This window comes from Miscanthus floridulus, chromosome 1 (assembly GCF_019320115.1).
Source record: "Miscanthus floridulus cultivar M001 chromosome 1, ASM1932011v1, whole genome shotgun sequence".
NCBI lineage: Eukaryota > Viridiplantae > Streptophyta > Magnoliopsida > Poales > Poaceae > Miscanthus > Miscanthus floridulus.
Genome location: NC_089580.1, coordinates 184,061,505 through 184,078,990, shown reverse-complemented (window position 1 = coordinate 184,078,990; position 17,486 = coordinate 184,061,505). Strand labels below are relative to the sequence as shown.

The following is a 17,486-nucleotide window of genomic DNA, read 5'->3' as shown; positions in this document are numbered from 1 at the left end:
TCTGATCCATCACTGAGATTAGCATTGCTTAGGGACGAGCAAAGGTTAAGCTTGGGGAGTTGTTGACGGTAGTTAATGACTATCATAAACAATCAATATAACTTGTAAAAACGCATCACCAACATAGGTTTAGGGGTTTAAACTAATAATTTCTACAAGTTTTGGTGAATCTGTGTTTCTGCAGGGTTTATTTAGAAAACCGCCAAAAGAGGACCCACATGTCAGATTAAATAGCATATTCCACATGGGTGCCAACTCTAGAAGGTTCTAGAGGACACCTGAGAGCCACCCCTAAGGCAGACCCTGAGGGGATGACAAGTGGGGCCGGTTGGCCCCACCACTAGGCCAGTCAGCCTGTGGGACCCCCCATCAGCCTTCACGTTGCAATATTGGTTTTCCACCACCTTAGGGTTTCAATCTACGCTGTTGCTCAAGGTCTGTTCAAATGGATGGACGAGATGGAGCTATACCATGGATTATTGGGCTCAGTCTAGAATTTGGCCCATATTAGCCCATGTGCATATTAATTATATATGATGGAGAGTTTAGTGCCACCTCGCTTGCTAAAGGTGGGAGGGAGCCAGACGCCCCCCATAAAAGAACCCCAGACCCCCCAGGGAGGCATGGATCGATTGAGAGGCGTCCCATTGAGGATCAAACTCTCTCATCAAGATCAGAGCCAGCTATCAATAGAAGATTAGACCTCATTAGGATCTAACCGTGTAATTAGAAATAGTGAGATGGAGACTGAGGGAAAAGTTTGGAGGAGGTATCGCCTGTCGGTGCTCTCTCTATGGCTTGTACCTTGGTGGATCCAAGTTCATCCTGAGCTTGCTTCTGAGATTTATTTGGTAATCAACTTCTAATTTAAGTAAGCATTTTATTTATATTGTTAATTAGGTTCGTGACTCTCTTTTGAGTGCTTTAATCTATAGAAGCTCTAGGTTAAAGTATTAATCATAAGTGTAAGTGTGGTGCTTAGACTTAGGTTAATCGTGGATGCACCCTGCATTCTGGATCGGTGGTAGATCGCGAGGTAGCATTAGAATGCAAGTGTGACACTCTTGTTGAGTCCTTTGTAGTCCACCTCCCGTCTGTAAGCCAAGTAGGACCTGGTTACTAAGGAAAGCTTCCTCTAATGGTGTTTTTTCTTAAGTAATGTCCCCAGTTGAATAGTAGAAGGCATAGCTTACCCAAGTTAAAACTAGAGAACTTTAGTAATCCTCTCTACGCTCCTATTTATCCTTAGCCTTGTTGCTACAAGCTCATGTTTATCCGTAGCCATGTTGCTACCCTTAGTTAAGTTAGACTGAGTTAATCTCACACATTTCCCTTCGAATACGATACTTAGAATACTCTGGGTGAAAGCTACAGCGGTATCTGTGCGCTTGCGGATTTATCCGTGTGCGTCTTAAATATACCAACACATGCCCCGGTAACTGGTTTTCTAAACTACTGCTATAAGAGCTACCCTAGCATAGAAGAGGTAGTAGCATCATTCATGGAATTCTATGGATATGATACTTAGAATACTCTCGATGAAAGCTACAGCGGTATTCATGCGCTTGTGGATTTATCTGTGTGCGTTTTAAATATACCAACACATGCCTAGGTAACTGGTTTTCCAAACTGCTGCTATAAGAGCTACCCTAGCATAGAAGAGGCGGTATCATCATTCATGAAATTTAGGGGTTGTGAAGAAGAAAAGTTCTTATCAAGCCTCCTTCAAAGGTGGTCAGGAAGACACCTGTGTTACTTGTTGTTTGTATGGTTGTCGGTATTTTTAACCACCAACTAGTAAATTTCATGATTTGTGCGTCTGGCTCAGATGATAAGCTTAGAGGACACAAGGATTTATATTGATTCAAGCAACAAGATCCCTATGTCTAGTTTGCTCTGCTTGTGTTACCAGCTTGGTTTCTAATAGGGGTTACAAATGGGCGAGTGAGGGAGAGGACTCCCAAGTCTTTGGTGAAAGAGTGGAGTGATGTGTTCTATGTGCTTAGATCGCTTGCCCTTGCTAGGCTCTCTGCTTCCCCTTTTATAAGCCGAGGGGAGGGGCAGGCTACATGCGAGAGAGAGAAAAGAGAGAAAAGAGGAAAAGAAGAAAGAGAAAACCCAAGAAAGAAAGGAGAACAAGGTGGAAATGAGGAGAACTCCTGAGGCCGCGCCATCCTTCTCCTCTTTTACACAGGTCCCACCAGTCCTGTAGACGATGATGTGGATGGCTCCACTCCACGCTCCTGTTCACCGATGTTCCCTTGCGCGGACATGGCACACCACTCATGGTGCCCCATCCTACCTAGGTGGGCGACGTGGGTGACGAGCACCCACGACAGGCACCATACGAGGATTAGGCAGCATAGTGGCCACATGTCTAGTATTGTAGATGACATGCTCCCTCAAGCATGGCCCATCGTGACTGTGGGTCACCTCCGGTCGTTCCTACTCCCGTTCCGGTGTCAGAGGTTTGACTATGGGCATGCCCCTCTCACGTCCATAGTGCTTGGGGACAGCGCGGGTCCCTTTGAGGGGCCCATGCTCTCAGGCGAAGATCATGTTCATGCCCTAGGGGTCAAGCAAGGCAGAGACTCCCTTTGTAGGATCGAGTGAGCCTAGCCTCACGCCTCCCATAGTCGGGCGAAGCAACGCCCGTTCCTCGTGGTCAGGCAAAGTGGAGCTCGTGCCCTTGGGGTCGGGCGGTGCGTGGCCCACGCCCTCATGGTCAGGCGATGCGGATCCCTCTCGTGAAGGCTCAGATAAGTCCATGGTCACGTCCTTGACCTTGTCTGAGGAGCTAATCTTTGTTGTTTATCATTTCTAACGGCGGTTAGACCCAACTTCCGGGTATCCCTAATATTGATACCTGACAGTAGCCCTCAAGCCTATGGAGGAGTTGGGTACTCCATCAAAGGCTTTTCTCGTTGTTTGGCCTACGACCGTGCTCTCGGTCACCTTGTGAGTCCAAGCCCTAAGCCCCCGCGCGTTGCGGGGTCTGATCAGGGGGTCGGCTCATCTTGTGTTCGTTCTCCCTTAAGCATTTTTCAATAAAATTAAGGGGTCGAGTTGTGCCATGTTTTCCTCGTTGGAACGAATCATGGTGCTCGGTGAGTTGCTAACAGGCGAGTCTGAGTGGTGCCTCGGCGTCCGCTTCGTGGGGGTCCAGTGTGGGTCAGCAGGTGATCGACTTTAGATTCTCGGTGGCCAGTCCATATAGTTCCCAAGTCTGTTCGACCAGTCTCGAGGGCTCAATGCCTTTCTTTCGAGGAAAAAACCATGGACCGTGCTCGGCCAAGACTCGAATGCGGGTTGGGATGCCCATGGCGCTCGTGCACCTAGGTACTGGCCACTAGCGGGCCCATCCTTCACCGCCCCTCACTCTAGGGTGCCCTGGAGCGGCCGTGAACCCTTCGATGGGTCGACCTTTGAACTCCTAGGCATTATTGTGCCGTGGGAGCATTTTTAGCTCCGTATCCCTCTTACCTATAGCGGTCCATGGCCCAACGGGCAGTCGAATTGCTGTTCACCGTGACCCTCAAGGGAGCACCCAGGGGTGGCGTGCGTGTGGCTCCTAATTGGTAGAGCGACAGGACAGTTGATGGGACGGGGCCAGCGCGTGAATCGAGGTGAGTGGTTCACCTTCTACTCTGCCTCCTTATAGACAAGAGCCTTCCTCTATTTTCACCACGCAAAACTGCAATCTTGCCTTCTCCACCATCTGTGCCCGCGTTTCTCGCTCTCGTTCTTCCACCACCGTCGCCGGGGTTAGGGTTTCTCACTTACCTTTCCCCACCATCGTTGAAGCCTTCATACTGCCATCCTCACTTCTCGATGGACCTGTGGCCTCGGTCCAACGTCCGTGATACGCGCATGGAGGGCCTCGTCAAGAAGGGTCTTCTCTACAAGAGGACCATGGTGAACGAGTGGGTCATCCCAGGCAACGAGGATGAGCCGATACCTCCCACCGGCTATGGTGTCTCCTTCATCCCCTTCCCCAAGCGCGGGCTCATGACTGCCCCCACCGATTCCTCTAGGGGATGCTGCATTACTACAAGATCGAATTGTTGCATCTGAATCCTAATGGGATTTAGCACATCGTGGCCTTCATCACGTTGTGCGAGGGATATTAGGGGATCGAGCCCCACTTTGAGCTATGGAAGTACTTCTTCACCATCTCCCTACACAAGAAGGAGAAGAACAAACCAGAGCTATCGATGCCGATGGGGTGTGCGAGCATCCATCTTCGAAGCTCCCGGTCATTGTAGTACATCGTCATCCTGTTGAGCAAGTCCAACAAGGGATGGCACAAGATGTGGTTCTACCTAAAGAACAGCGACGTCGCCCCCTGCTGCCCTTCATCGGCCGCCTGATCAGGGAGGCCCTAGGTGAGTGGGAGTACGGGCCCATCGCGAAGGAGAAGGAGAGGCAGAGCGACCTCCTCAAAGCAATCAAGACCCTGAAGGATGCCAAACTTCATGGGGCTAGCGTCATCAAAGCGTACCATGAGAGGAGGCTAGCGCCACTAATGGCGTGTGAACTCCTGATGTACCGAATGGCGCCAGATTCATCGCCTGATGGTACGGTGCTCTCCTATGACACCAAAGGTGACACCAAGCAGGTGCTTAGTGTCAGCGAGGTGCCATAACATATCAAGGAGGTGATGGAGTGCCCGACTGGTCCGGTGGTGGATCTTAACCCTGTGTACCTAATCCCGGGGCATCCCCCGATGCAGCCGGATGCTGGCTTTATCAAATTGGGAAACTCTCCCCTGTCTTCCCTTGTTGTTCATCCTTCCCCTACTTTTTGATTGTGAGAGCCAGTACTTGTAGCCTAGCCTCTTCGTCCAGGTCTCCAATCCGTCGCTACTGGAGGATGCGGCCAGGAGGGAGGTGAACCGCACCATGGCCGAGAAGAAGAAGAAGAAAAAGAATGACAAGAAGAAGAAACTGGTGAGAGAAAAGACCAAGCTAGACGACGCAAAGTAGTGCCAGGGGTCAGACGAAGAGGAGGATGACGACAAGTATGAGGATGAGTCGGACATGGAGGAGGAAAGAGAAGAAGAGGAAATCGTCTTTATCTCATCCATCGAATTGGACAAGATAGAGCATCAGGATGAGGGCCCATCTCTGCAGAAGATTGGGCCCTACCCATACCATGTGGGGCAGGAGGGAGAGAATACGCACCCAGGAACAATGGAAGTAGCCCACTCTGCCTCGCTCAAGCCCTCCAAATAGAGGGAGAGCTAGAAGCATCAGCGTGATGACGAGGCATAGCTAGGGTTGGGTGAGCCGACCCCAAAGCGCCCTAAGGCTTTGTGTCATCAAGGTGAGTGAGGACCTTTTTGTTCCTCCATTTTGGTGACTTTTTATTGTGGGTTGATTGTTGCCTTTTCGCAAGACGGGCGTAAGCCGAGGTACCCTGCACCTGGTACCGAAGAAAAGCCTGGCGCTCCAGTAGGTGCGCTCAGGGTCGGTCGGCACCACGGTGGAGATAGACAGGAGCAGCGCTGAGGCAGCAACTGCAGCCATGGCACCGATGAGGGTGGTGCCACCCACGGCGGTGTCCACAGAGGAGCTGATAGGGGAGGGCACACTCTGGGTGCCTATGATGGGCGCGGTGTTGGTAGGTGGTGCCAAAGATAGTGTAGTCGGTGCTGCCATTTAGCCGATGTCCATGCCTATGACCGACGTCAAGCCGCTAGGCATGGCGATGGCGCCACCGTCGGAGGCGGTGTAATTAGAGCTATCGTCTGTGCCGACGGCCGTGCCCACGATGGGGCAGGCGGAAGGAAGCGCTGCCGAGGTGTCCCCGGTAGCTGTGGCGATGGCACAACTCGAGACAGCCAGCTAGGGGACCTCACCGGCCCACGATGGCCAGGAGTCTGAGGTCATGATGGCAGTTCCTTCTGGCGGCATACAACCGTCCTAGGCCTTGGACCGGGTGGGCGAGGTTCCTCAAGCGCAAGGAGGTGCCCAAAGCCGATTGGCTGATCGACGGAATCCGGGGGTGACGCTTTTCGCCATTGACGCCATAACCGAGGAGGAGTGGGAGAGAGTCCACTCAGGGGTTGGGGACCTAGCCTGCTCCTTGGTCGATGCACTATGCAAACTGCATGACATCATCGCCCCAGCTAGCCAGGTATGATGCACTCGGACCATTGTTCTTTACCTCCTTTCCTCTATCTCTACTTTGTGTGCTCATTGATCTGTGTTCCATTTGTAGTCCCTCAAGGCCCGCACCCAGGGGAAGTCCCATTCCTTCGTCGTGAGAGGGGCGTTTGGGACCACCCGAGGAGTCTGAGTGGCAGCATGAGGAACTAGCCGAGCAGCTCACTGTCGCCCATCGGTAGGCGACCGAGCTTGCTTTTGCCCATGAGGAGTTGGCCAGCCTTTGGACCAAGGAGGCGGAGGCCTACCACCACGCCAACCAGGTCGAGAAGTAGCTCCATGACCTGGCCAAGAGGACATGTTCGGACGCTGAGGCGATCGAGCGACTACGGAAGGAGCGGGACGAGTTGCTCCAAGGCATGGGAGGACTTCGCATGGAGTGCAACTTGACCCACCAAGAATCCGTAAATGCCCAGGAACGGACCTGCCAGCTGTAGTCTAAGCTCCAAGGGGAGAGGGACCTGAAGGTTGCGACCGAGGGCAGGAGCGCTAAGCTCATCACGGACGTCGCTCAGCACGAGGCAGAGATCTGACATCTTCTAGGCAAAGTGACCGGTGAGTCTTTGACTTCTTTTGTTACTTTACTTCATGAGCTTCATAGTGGGTTTTCTGATAGGTTGATGCGTGGCTTGGGCAGGTCACGAGAACCAGCTCAAGGTACAGGCATTGAAGAGCCATGATTTGGGGATGGAGCTCACCAAGATGAAGGTGAACCTCCAATCGGAAAGCGATGAGCATGGGGCTCTGCATGTTGCCCTCGGGCTAGTCTACGATGACCTTAGAATGGCCTCGGCACAGGGGTGAGCTCACTCATGGTTAGCGCCACCCAAATCATAGAACGAGCTCACGAGCTTACAAGAGGCGCACTTCACTATGGTGTTCGCCAGTCATTCACGATCGCCCGCTCCTACTATGTTGACATTGATCTGGAGACGATAAGTCAAGGCTTCCCACCAGGTTACGAAGATCAGGAGTTGGATGAGATCGAGAAGACGGTGGCCCCCTGGCGTAGAACCTGGCTAAGAACTTGGAAGATGCAGTCGTCCCCAGAAGGGGTAGTTAGTTTAAATGAATCGAGCGATGACGCCTAAAAACTTGTAAGAAATGAACAAGTCATTTGCTTGTGAATTGATCGTTTGAACAAGTTTTGTCCTTTTTAAATGTATAAAAAGTCGTTGCGGTCTAATCTCTTTTAGCGTTAAGGCTGTAAAGCTCGAGGTGTGGGTAAGAGATTCTGGTCATAATAGTGACCAAGAGTACCATAGCTATTGGGGCGTAGGTTTCTTACAGTCCAACCAACATACATAGTGTTTTATTCCCGTGACTCCAACTTCTAAGTCTTAACATAAAAAGGGGTCAGACGTGAGTCATTGCGGTCCAGTCTCTTTTAGCATTAAGGATGTAAAGCTCAAGGTGAGGGAAAGAGATTCTGGTCATGCTGGTGAGCAAGAGTGCCATAGCCTCTGGGATGTAGGTTTCTTACAGTCTGACCGGCATTACCTAGTGTTTCATTCCCGCGACTCTAACTTCTAAGTCTTTACGTAAAAAGGGGTCGGACGTGGGAAACATTGTTGGGTGTGTATACCCCTTATCAGCCCCCGTGTGAGGTCCAACCCTAGGCCACTACTTGGGGTTGGGCATCACTGAGAACCGATGAGAGGATAGCCAAAATCGATAAGAGGAAGAGCACTTTCTTATTTCAGAAACATAGCTCTCGTTTTTCATGAGTGTATGTATAGCTTGGAAATGCTAGGGGTAAAAGCGACGTAGTTGCTTGATGTTCTAAGCGTTGGTGAAGACTTTGTCGTCGTCAGTCATGAACATGTAGGTGCCTGGCCGGAGCATTTCTGCGATGACGTATGGCCCCTCCCACGGCGGGGAAAGCTTGTGGTGGTCCTTGTTGCTATGGACGAGACGGAGCACCAAGTCACCAACCTCGAAAGCCTAGCCTCACACATGGCGGCTATGATATTGACCCAGCGCTAGCTGGTACTTGGCCGAGTGGAGGAGGGCGACGTCTCATGCCTCATCGAGCTGGTCCAGGGCATCTTCGAGGGATGCCTGGGCTCCCTGCTCGTCGTACGCCCTGACCCTTAGTGCTCCATACTCAAGGTCGGTCAGGAGGAATGCTTTGGCGCCATAGACTAGAAAAAGGGCATGTAGCTAGGGGTTGTCCTCATGCTCCAAAGGATCATGGGCAGCTCCGCAACCCATCATTTGATGAACTTTTTTAGCTGGTTGAAGATCCTAGGCTTGAGTCCCCGTAAAACCATGATGTTAGCACGCTCGACTTGCCCGTCCGTGCGAGGGTGTGCTACGGCGGCCCAGTCAATGCGGATGTGGTGGTCATCACAAAACTAGAGGAACTTCTTCCCTGTGAATTGCGTGCCATTGTCCATGATGATGGAGTTTGGGACCCAAAGCGGTGTATGTTGTCGAGGAAGAATTACACGGCCTCCTCGGATTTGATCACCGAGATCGGTCGAGTCTCTATCCACTTGGTGAACTTGTCTACGGCGACAAGCAAGTGCATGTAGCCCCCGGGAGCCTTCTTGAGGGGTCCGACCATATCAAGCCCCCAGACTGCGAACGGCCACATGATGGGGATCGTTTGGAGGGCTTGAGCCGGCAGGTGGGTCTGCCGAGCGTAATACTGGCACCCCTTGCAGGTGCGCATGATCTGCTCAGCATCAGCCACTACGGTTGGCCAGTAGAAGCCCTATCGGAATGCATTACCAACCAGGGTTCTAGGCGCGACATGATGTCCGCAAACCCCGTCGTGGATGTCCTTTAGCAGTAGCTTCTCTTATTCGATGGGGATGCATCGCTGTAGGATCTTGGTGCGGCTTTTCTTGTAGAGCCGCCCCTCGATGATGATGAAATATTTGGCATGGCGTGCGAGCTGTTGGGCCTCTGTCTTGTCAGTAGGGAGTGCCTCTCGGGTGAGGTAGTCAAGGTAGGGTGTCCTCCAGTCAGTCGGAGGGTCGGGCTCCACCGCTGGATCCCTGTCGAGCTCCATGACCTCAGGGTCGGACGGGGTCGGCGGTTAGTCAGCCCCCGAGCCTGGGACAGGCGGCTCGTCGATGACTTCCCTTGGCTCCTCATAGCGGATCAAGGGCTTGTATTGATCGCTAGCAAAAATGTCGGTCGGGACTGGTTCCCGACCGGACGCCATCTTTACTAGTGCGTCGGTCGCTTCGTTGAGCCATCTCAGGACGTGGTTGAGTTCGAGGTCATCAAATTTGTCCTCCAGTCGATGGACCACCTGACAGTACGCCACCATCTTGTCGTTATGGCAGCTCAACTCCTTTATGACTTGACTGATGACTAACTATGAGTCGCCCCAAACGTCAAGCCAGCGGATGCCGAGCTCGATGGCGATGCGAAGGCCGTTCATGACTGCCTCATACTCGGCCACGTTGTTGGAGGCGGGGAAGTGAATGCAGACTGCATACTTCAAGCGCAGCCCAAGGGGAGAAACGAAGACTAGCCTCGCACCGATGCTCTTCTTCATCAGCGACCCATAGAAGTACATCATCCAGTACTATTGATCGACGGCCACCGGCGGCATTTGGACCTCGGTCCATTCTGCGATGAAGTCGGCCAGCACTTGGGACTTGATGGCCGTCCGAGGGGCATACATAATGCTCTGACCCATCAGCTCGAGCGCCCACTTTGTCCTTCCCATGGCGTCCCTGCTCTGGACAACCTCGTCGAGAGGGAAGGACGACACGACCGTCACCGGGTGTGACTCGAAGTAGTGACGCAGCTTCCTCTTGATGATCAGGACGACATATAAGAGCTTTTAGATCTGAGGGTAGCAAGTCTTGGAATCCGACAAGACTTCGCTGACGAAGTACACGGGACGTTGTACTTTGAGGGCGTGTCCCTCTTCCTCCCGTTCCACCACGATAGCGGCATTGACCACTGTTGACGGTAGTTAACAACCATTATAAATCGTCAACTAAACATGGATAAGGGTATAAATATAATCACCAATAAAGGTTTAGGGGTTTAAACTAATAAATTCCACGAGTTTTGGTGACTCTATTTTTTCAGCAGGGTTTATCTAGAAAACCGCCAAGGAGAATCTAATCGTCAAAGAAAATTATGGAATTTCGCCGCGGCACCGACGTGGGAAGGATCTAGAAGGTTTCAGAAAACACCACGCCGAAGCTTGGGCCAAACGGCCATGAAAGTGGGCCGGTCGGCCCAAGCCCTAGGCCGGTCGGCCTGCTACAGAGCCCAATCGCTCTCCCCTTCGACGTGGACTCTTCCACCGTCTTTTAGGATGCATCTAAGTCGTTGCTTAAGTTGGTTTGATCCAAGGACTCACGTTGGACATTTAGGACTATATATACCAGCCCCTACCTCCTCCCTGGAGCTATCTCTTAAACCCTAATTTATATCTCTCATTCAGAGATCAAGATACACCAGGAGGATTAAGGGGGTGTTTGGATTCAGCTACTAAAATTTAGGAGGTGTGTCGGGAGGATGTTGCATGGGGTGTTTGGATACTAATAAAAAATAAATTACATAATCCGTCAGTACTCCACGAGGCGAATTTTTTAAGCCTAATTAATCCGTCATTAGCACATATTTACTGTAGCAAAACATTGTCAAATCATGGACTAATTAGGCTCAAAAGATTCGTCTCGTAAATTAGTCGCAAACTATGTAATTAGTTTCGTAATTAGTCTATATTTAATACTCCATGCATGTGTCCAAACATCCGATTGGACAACGACTAAAATTTAGAAGGAGCAATCAAACACCCCCTAGGTCTAAACTCTCCAATATAGTAGATTAGTAGCTCAGGAGTAAGGATCGAGTTAGACTCGTGCTTAAATTCTGGATCCAGCCTATCTCCCTACTTCCATTGGAACTTTTTTCCCTGCATCACCTAAAACAAAAGTACAAGGCAAAAGATTAATTGGCTCCATATCTGCTGTGGCTAACTGACTGCTAGCAGCACAGAGAAACTAGACAACAGAGCTAATAAGGAAGCTTGCAAATTCCAGGAATTTAGAACTGCTGCAAGTGCACTTGTTCATACAATAGGAAATGAATTAATTCTTCAAATATTTGAACGATTCCTTGACTAAAATATTTACTATTATGAAAGTGACACAACACAGAAAGATGCAAGGCTGCTGCTCTGGAACAGCTGAACTGCTCTCGAACAGCTGAACTGCTCTGGTGTACACAGAAAGACACAAGGAACCTTGCTGAAAATATGTGCTCGTCATGTCACAGTTCTCACAAATCATAAGGCAAATTGGCTTCCTAGTATGCCAGTATACGGCTTTATTTCAACATGCAGTACACAGAACAGACAGCTGCAAATAAGCTTCCCTAAAAATAAATATTCACGAACATGCTTGGTATTTCAGGAACATAAGCTAATGCAGATCAAGAAAAAAAATGCAAAACAAATATTTTTTTTTTCTGACATGCTACCTTACCATCTAATTCCTAAGACAAACAAATTTTACACAGACTATCCAATATCAAAACACTAAGCCCAAATCCAATATAAAAAACACAATCAAGTGCATGCAAGTGTACCTTTTACAGGTGCGAGTTGAAACAAAAGCTGCCAGTACAAACTTATAGAAACGTAGCATACAAAAATTATATGTCAAGTATGCAAGCTAGTCTACTGGAAAAAAAACTGTTTTTAGTTCTAAGATAAGAATCATTGGGCATGTAATAATTATCTGGAAATTATTCCATTCAGACACTAAACTTTTGAACAATAACATGGATTCATCATCAGCCTATAGGCAAGGCACTAGGCAGTACAAACCAAGCACTAGAAAATTAATTTGGCTGTTTACTTGTTCTAATACAAGCCAACTGCAACAGTGTTATCGCTTCAATTTTAGCAATCTTTTTTTTCACTTAGTATGCAAATCTACATCACTTTATTCCAGAAGCTTACATGCTCGAAATTGCAGTCAGATTGGCAATGTTGTCAGATATCGATCCTCCAACTCTGAAATTTGTGAGGTTGCTGCAAATAATATTTTGTATAATCTATTTGCCTTAACAACAGGGACATGTCAACTCATTTTGTATACTTCCCTCCGTTTGTGTTTACTTATCAGCAACTTTTTACTATAGCAAATTTGACCATCTGTTTATCAGCAATTTTTTTTACCGTAGCATCTGTTTTTTCTTCTAAAAAAATTTTAGATACTTCAGTGTATATAACACTAATGAAGTATGTTCAATAAAGAATTATATATGTGAAAACTTGATGTATCTAAAAATCTTCTGCAGGGAAAAACGTATGGTCAAAATTGCTACAGTAAAAATTCGGTGACAAGTAAACCAAAACGGAGGTAGTAATATTTTAGACAGCATGATTTGAGCAACAACTTTACAATGGCATTATAACAGCACATAACACGTCTGCCTTGATTATGGATACATATACTTCCTACACAAGAACTCGCTGCAAATCAGCCCCAATAATTTCCCAGGAACTACACAACATGGAAAAGGAGCGGCACTCCTACCAAACAGCAAAAATTCAGTCCAGAGCATCCATCAGTCACTAATAAAAAGAAGAGAAATACACAAGATTCGAACCTGGTAGTTGGTCAGGCGGCAGAGGAGGGCACAATTCATCTTCTTGGGGCGAAGGTTGAGGAGGAGCAGCTTCTCGTTCTTGTACACCACCCACTAATCTTGGATATCCTAGCAGATCTAGCACAGGAAAGGGATTCACCAAAATGGAGAATCGCACATGGACACCAGGTGGAAAGGAGGTCAGGTTGCTTTATTATTTGAGCGTACATAACATTTTAGCAGAAACTTGAGAATTCCACTATAAGCAACGCAATCAAAGACGAGAGTGACAGCCGCTTGATCACTCTCTGTAAACAGTGCCGACCGCCAACCTTTCCTGCTGCCCAAAACAACCCTCCCTAAGCAGAAAATCGCAAACAGACGAGGAATATTAGACCCTCGCTACACGACAAAGCCCCTGCCGGAGTCTGCGCCCCTTGACTCCACTAGCGAGATGCCCATCGCCTCCGCCGCCTGCCCCCACGTGTACGACGGCGATGCCTCCACGCCACGCTCACCGTCCCGGTGAGCTCACCTCCCCTAGTTAATGCACCGCTCTTGCGAGTCATGGCTTCCCTTCGCTTATCCCCCGTCCTTTTTAGCGGCTTGTGCGACTGCTCCCACCCTTCCTCTCGCCCCGTCAGTCGCCTCTAGCTAGCTTCCCGCACAAGCAGCGAGGCGGAGCGAACAAAGCCGGCGACCGGTGGTTCCCGTCCCGTCGTGGCCACGACCGGTAGCTCGACCTCCGCGTCGTCGCTCCGCCCTTCCAAAGGCGCGCGCTTTTATGCCCGCGGCAGCTCGGTTCGTGGACTTCCCTGTAGTAGCGCTCTCCGCCTCTCGCCCTCGGACCTTTCTGCGAAAGCGAAGATTCCGGTATGGAGGTGGAGGCGACGCCCACGACGGCCGTGTCGTCTTCCGGCGGGGCCGCGCAGCTGCCGCCGCCCGGCCCGCCCGCCAAGAAGAAGCGTGCCCTCCCCGGCATGCCAGGTGATTGATTTTTCTTCCTTCTGTTTATTACTCGTCTATTAGTGGTCCGAGGTGCGTGCGTGCCGGCTCCGGGGTAGCTCTTTGTCGTGATCGATGGCGACGGCGCCGTGGTGGCGGTGGTGCAGATCCTGACGCGGAGGTGATCGCGCTGTCGCCCAAGGCGCTGCTGGCGACGAACCGGTTCGTGTGCGAGATCTGCAACAAGGGGTTCCAGCGGGACCAGAACCTGCAGCTTCACCGGCGGGGCCACAACCTCCCGTGGAAGCTGCGGCAGCGGAGCGGCAAGGAGGCCCGGAAGCGGGTGTACGTGTGCCCGGAGCCCAGCTGCGTGCACCACGACCCGTCGCGCGCGCTCGGCGACCTCACCGGGATCAAGAAGCACTTCTGCCGCAAGCACGGCGAGAAGAAGTGGAAGTGCGACAAGTGCTCCAAGAAGTACGCCGTGCAGTCGGACTGGAAGGCGCACGTCAAGACCTGCGGCTCCCGCGAGTACCGCTGCGATTGCGGCACCCTCTTCTCCCGGTCCGTCCTCCTCCTGCTTGCTCTTGCTCCTACTCCTCTCGATCGGGTCCCCTCTCTCATGAATTGCTCGTGCATCCAATTCCGTTGACTGACATGTGTTTCGCCGTGCGCACGTTGCAGGAGGGACAGCTTCATCACCCACCGCGCCTTCTGCGACGCGCTCGCCGAGGAGAGCGCCAAGGCGCGGGCGGAGGCGCCTCCCGCGGAGGACGGGAGCTCGGCAGCCGCCGTGGTTCCGCCCCCGGCGCCCCCACCTCCGCCCCCGCCTGCGCCGCATCACGCGGAGCAACGTAATGGTCAGTTCACATCAATGCTTATCATCTTGCTGCGGTCAAATTCGACTCTACAGTACTTAGTACGGGTTCGATGCATCTTGCATGTGTGGGTTTGGAATGTCATATTGTTTGTGTAAAGATTGTCGGGGAGATAGGAGGGGAATTCTCTCTCTGTTGATGGTTTTTGTCAGGATCTGGGAGAGCTAAAAAATGGGACCTTGTCCCAGAGCTGGGGTGGTCCACTGTGTTCTTGCACGCGTCACGGAGCTCGATTATGCCATTTCTCGAGTAGTTTCACGCGAGTGAGATCGGATGACGGCGATTATGCAAATCTTTTAGGACTGCGTTGCTGGATTGTTCCTGGCTCCGTTCTGGGATCATGCAAAGTTGCTCCTGATTACGACATCCACAACGCCTTTCTGAACTTCTCAGAGCATTGAAATCCGATGATAAAAGTGCGCCCACGAACGCATGAAAAAGATGCCATCATGCGTTGCTTTCTGCATCTGCCAAGCTTTTAGCGCTTTACACTAATCAACCTGGTTTGAATCTAATCCTTGCTCCTCATTTGCTAATGCTTCGATGCAATGCATGCAGAACCGGAGACCAATGCCACTGAGCCCGTTCAGTTCGCGCCACCGCCACCGCCGCAGGTGAGCGCCGCCAATGTTAGCGCCGGCAGCAGCAGCAGCGTCGCGGGGACGTCGCAGAGCCTGCTCGGTGGTATGTTCGCACCGTCGTCGATGGCCTCAGCGCCACAGTTCCCGGACCTCGTCGGCGGGGTTGGCCGCCCGGAGCGCGCCCTGCCCGCCAAGCCCCCGTCGCTGTGCCTCGCCACGGACGCGTCGTCGTCAATCTTCTCGGCACCCGTATCCGCCGAGCGACAGCAGTTCGCGCCGCCGCCTCCGTCCCCGTCCTTGTCCCCGCACATGTCCGCCACCGCGCTGCTCCAGAAGGCAGCGCAGATGGGCGCCACCTCGTCAAGCTCCTCGTTCCTCCGCGGGCTGGGCCTGGACGTCTCCTCGTCATCGCCGGGGGCCTCGTCGTCAGGCCAGCAGCAGCAGCACCAGGAAGCCATGCAAGTGTCACTCCCGGACACTTCGCTGCCGCAATGGCCGCCGCGGCTAGAGCCGGAGCCGGCGCCAATGCTGTCGGCCGGGCTGGGCCTCGGGCTGCCATACGACTCCACCGGGGCTCAGGTGTGCCTGCCGGAGCTCATGATGGGGCAGTCGTCTCTGTTCAGCGGCAAGCCGGCTACGCTGGACTTCCTGGGGCTCGGAATGAGCCCGACGGGCGCGCGGGCCAGCAGAGGTCTCCCCGCGTTCATCCAGCCCATCGGCGGCGCCGTCGGCATGGCCGGGACCGGGGCTGGCGCCGCCGAGACGTTCGGCGCCGGACGTGGCGCGCAGACGACGCCGTGGGAGAGGAATCCGAGTAGCTCGCCAATCCTGTAACACACTTGGATAGCAAGTAGTAGTTGAACCCGAAGCGCTGTGATTTTGGGCAAAGGAGGAGGGATCGGAAGAGGAAAACACTAGACGCCAGGTTCGATTAGCAGCTAGTAGTCTCTTCCACTGTCAGTTCTTGCTGTTCTTTTGTTTCTTTTAAGCTCGGTACGGAGTTACGAGTACTCTACTCCTTCAAGTGAGCTGCTTTGCACTTCCTCGTCTCAGTTCATTTTGCTCTCTTTCCCTCCCGTCGCTTGCCGTTGTCTCTTCCCGATGGCTTCCTTGCGCTTGTCATCTTGTTGCCACTGCCGCGGCATTTAAGCGCGCGGCACGGCGGCAACGCAGAAGTGGATGGCGAAATTTAATGGAATTGGGGGTGTTTAGTTCCCCAAACTCCTGAATTTGGCACTATGCAAAAAGAAGATTCTCTGTCACATCAAACTTGCGGTACATACATAAAGTACGAAATCAAAAACTAATTGCACAGTTTGATTATACTTTGCGAGACGAATGTTTTGAGCCTAATTAATCAATGGTTGGACAATTATTATCAAATGCAAATGAAAATACTACAGTGCACAACAGTACATTTGGCGGCGCTAATTCCGGCCAACTAAACAAGGGCTTGGTGTTGCAGCCTGGGACGATTTCGCAGCAGCCACAGCTAGCAGGTGATGATGAACATTCAGGCTCGCCCCCTGGAATGGTGTTCAAGTGTCCGTGTCATCAGATGATCAGACTGGTACAAGCGTTCCTCTCGCCACTATTCCTTCCTATCAATGCCGGCTCTGTGGCGGCCCAGGTACATGCATGTGTGACTGTGTGTGCGGTAGCTGCTTTTAATAGGTTATCTCCGTGGTGTGTTCTTTCGCGGTGGTTGGCTCCATGACTCCGTCGACCGCTGACTAACTTCTTGTTTAGGTTAGGCCTACAGATTCTGATGATTGCAGCATCCTACTCATACATTTTTCTTTAGTTGGATAATCCCAACGGTTTGTTAACTGTAGCAGAAGCTTGTCCGGCTGTTAACTTCATTTCGTACTAGTATATGACAGACATAAGACAGACGTATGAACTTTTAATAAGGTACTTTGGCATGTCTTTGTCTGAAGGAAAACATTGTTGCCTAGTTGATAAGCCCTGATTGAAAACAACAAGCGAACAGGTTGAGAGGTAGGTCGAACTCACATCACATGGACCAATTAGTGGTTTGAAACTGCGAAAATACGAGAGGCAGCAAAGCACGTGTCATGGATTGTGAAAGCATACATCGCAATCTACGGTGTGCAGTGCATGCAGCGGAGGGCAACGACCGAGTGCGACTGCTCACGGACTTTGCTCTCGCCCGTTTGGAATCATGGAGCTTGGAGACCAGCAGTTGGATGGATGGATGCCTTTTGATGAACATGGCAGGCCGCAGTTCTTTCGACCGCCACAGTACGTGTTGGATTGCTTTCAACTTGTGTGTGCGGATGACGCGGACTTTTCGTCTGTGCTCGAGTGCACCGCAT

At 51.4% G+C, this 17,486-nt stretch overlaps 1 protein-coding gene across 1 annotated transcript; it reads left to right on the top strand.

Moving 5' to 3' along the window:
- Positions 1 to 13,318: 13,318 nt before the first annotated feature.
- LOC136504855 (zinc finger protein GAI-ASSOCIATED FACTOR 1-like) lies at positions 13,319 to 16,359 on the top strand. Its single transcript, XM_066499892.1, has 4 exons — positions 13,319 to 13,730; positions 13,856 to 14,252; positions 14,373 to 14,548; positions 15,125 to 16,359. The coding sequence occupies exons 1-4, from the start codon at positions 13,619 to 13,621 to the stop codon at positions 15,979 to 15,981; spliced, it is 1,542 nt and encodes a 513-aa protein (XP_066355989.1). The 5' UTR covers positions 13,319 to 13,618; the 3' UTR covers positions 15,982 to 16,359.
- Positions 16,360 to 17,486: the final 1,127 nt, after the last annotated feature.

Coding starts and splice junctions, on each gene's coding strand:
- LOC136504855 (XM_066499892.1), top strand. CDS start 13,619: ATGGAGGTGGAGGCGACGCCCACGACGGCCGTGTCGTCTTCCGGCGGG. Junction 13,731..13,855: donor TGCCCTCCCCGGCATGCCAG/GTGATTGATTTT, acceptor GCGGTGGTGCAG/ATCCTGACGCGGAGGTGATC. Junction 14,253..14,372: donor TGCGGCACCCTCTTCTCCCG/GTCCGTCCTCCT, acceptor CGCACGTTGCAG/GAGGGACAGCTTCATCACCC.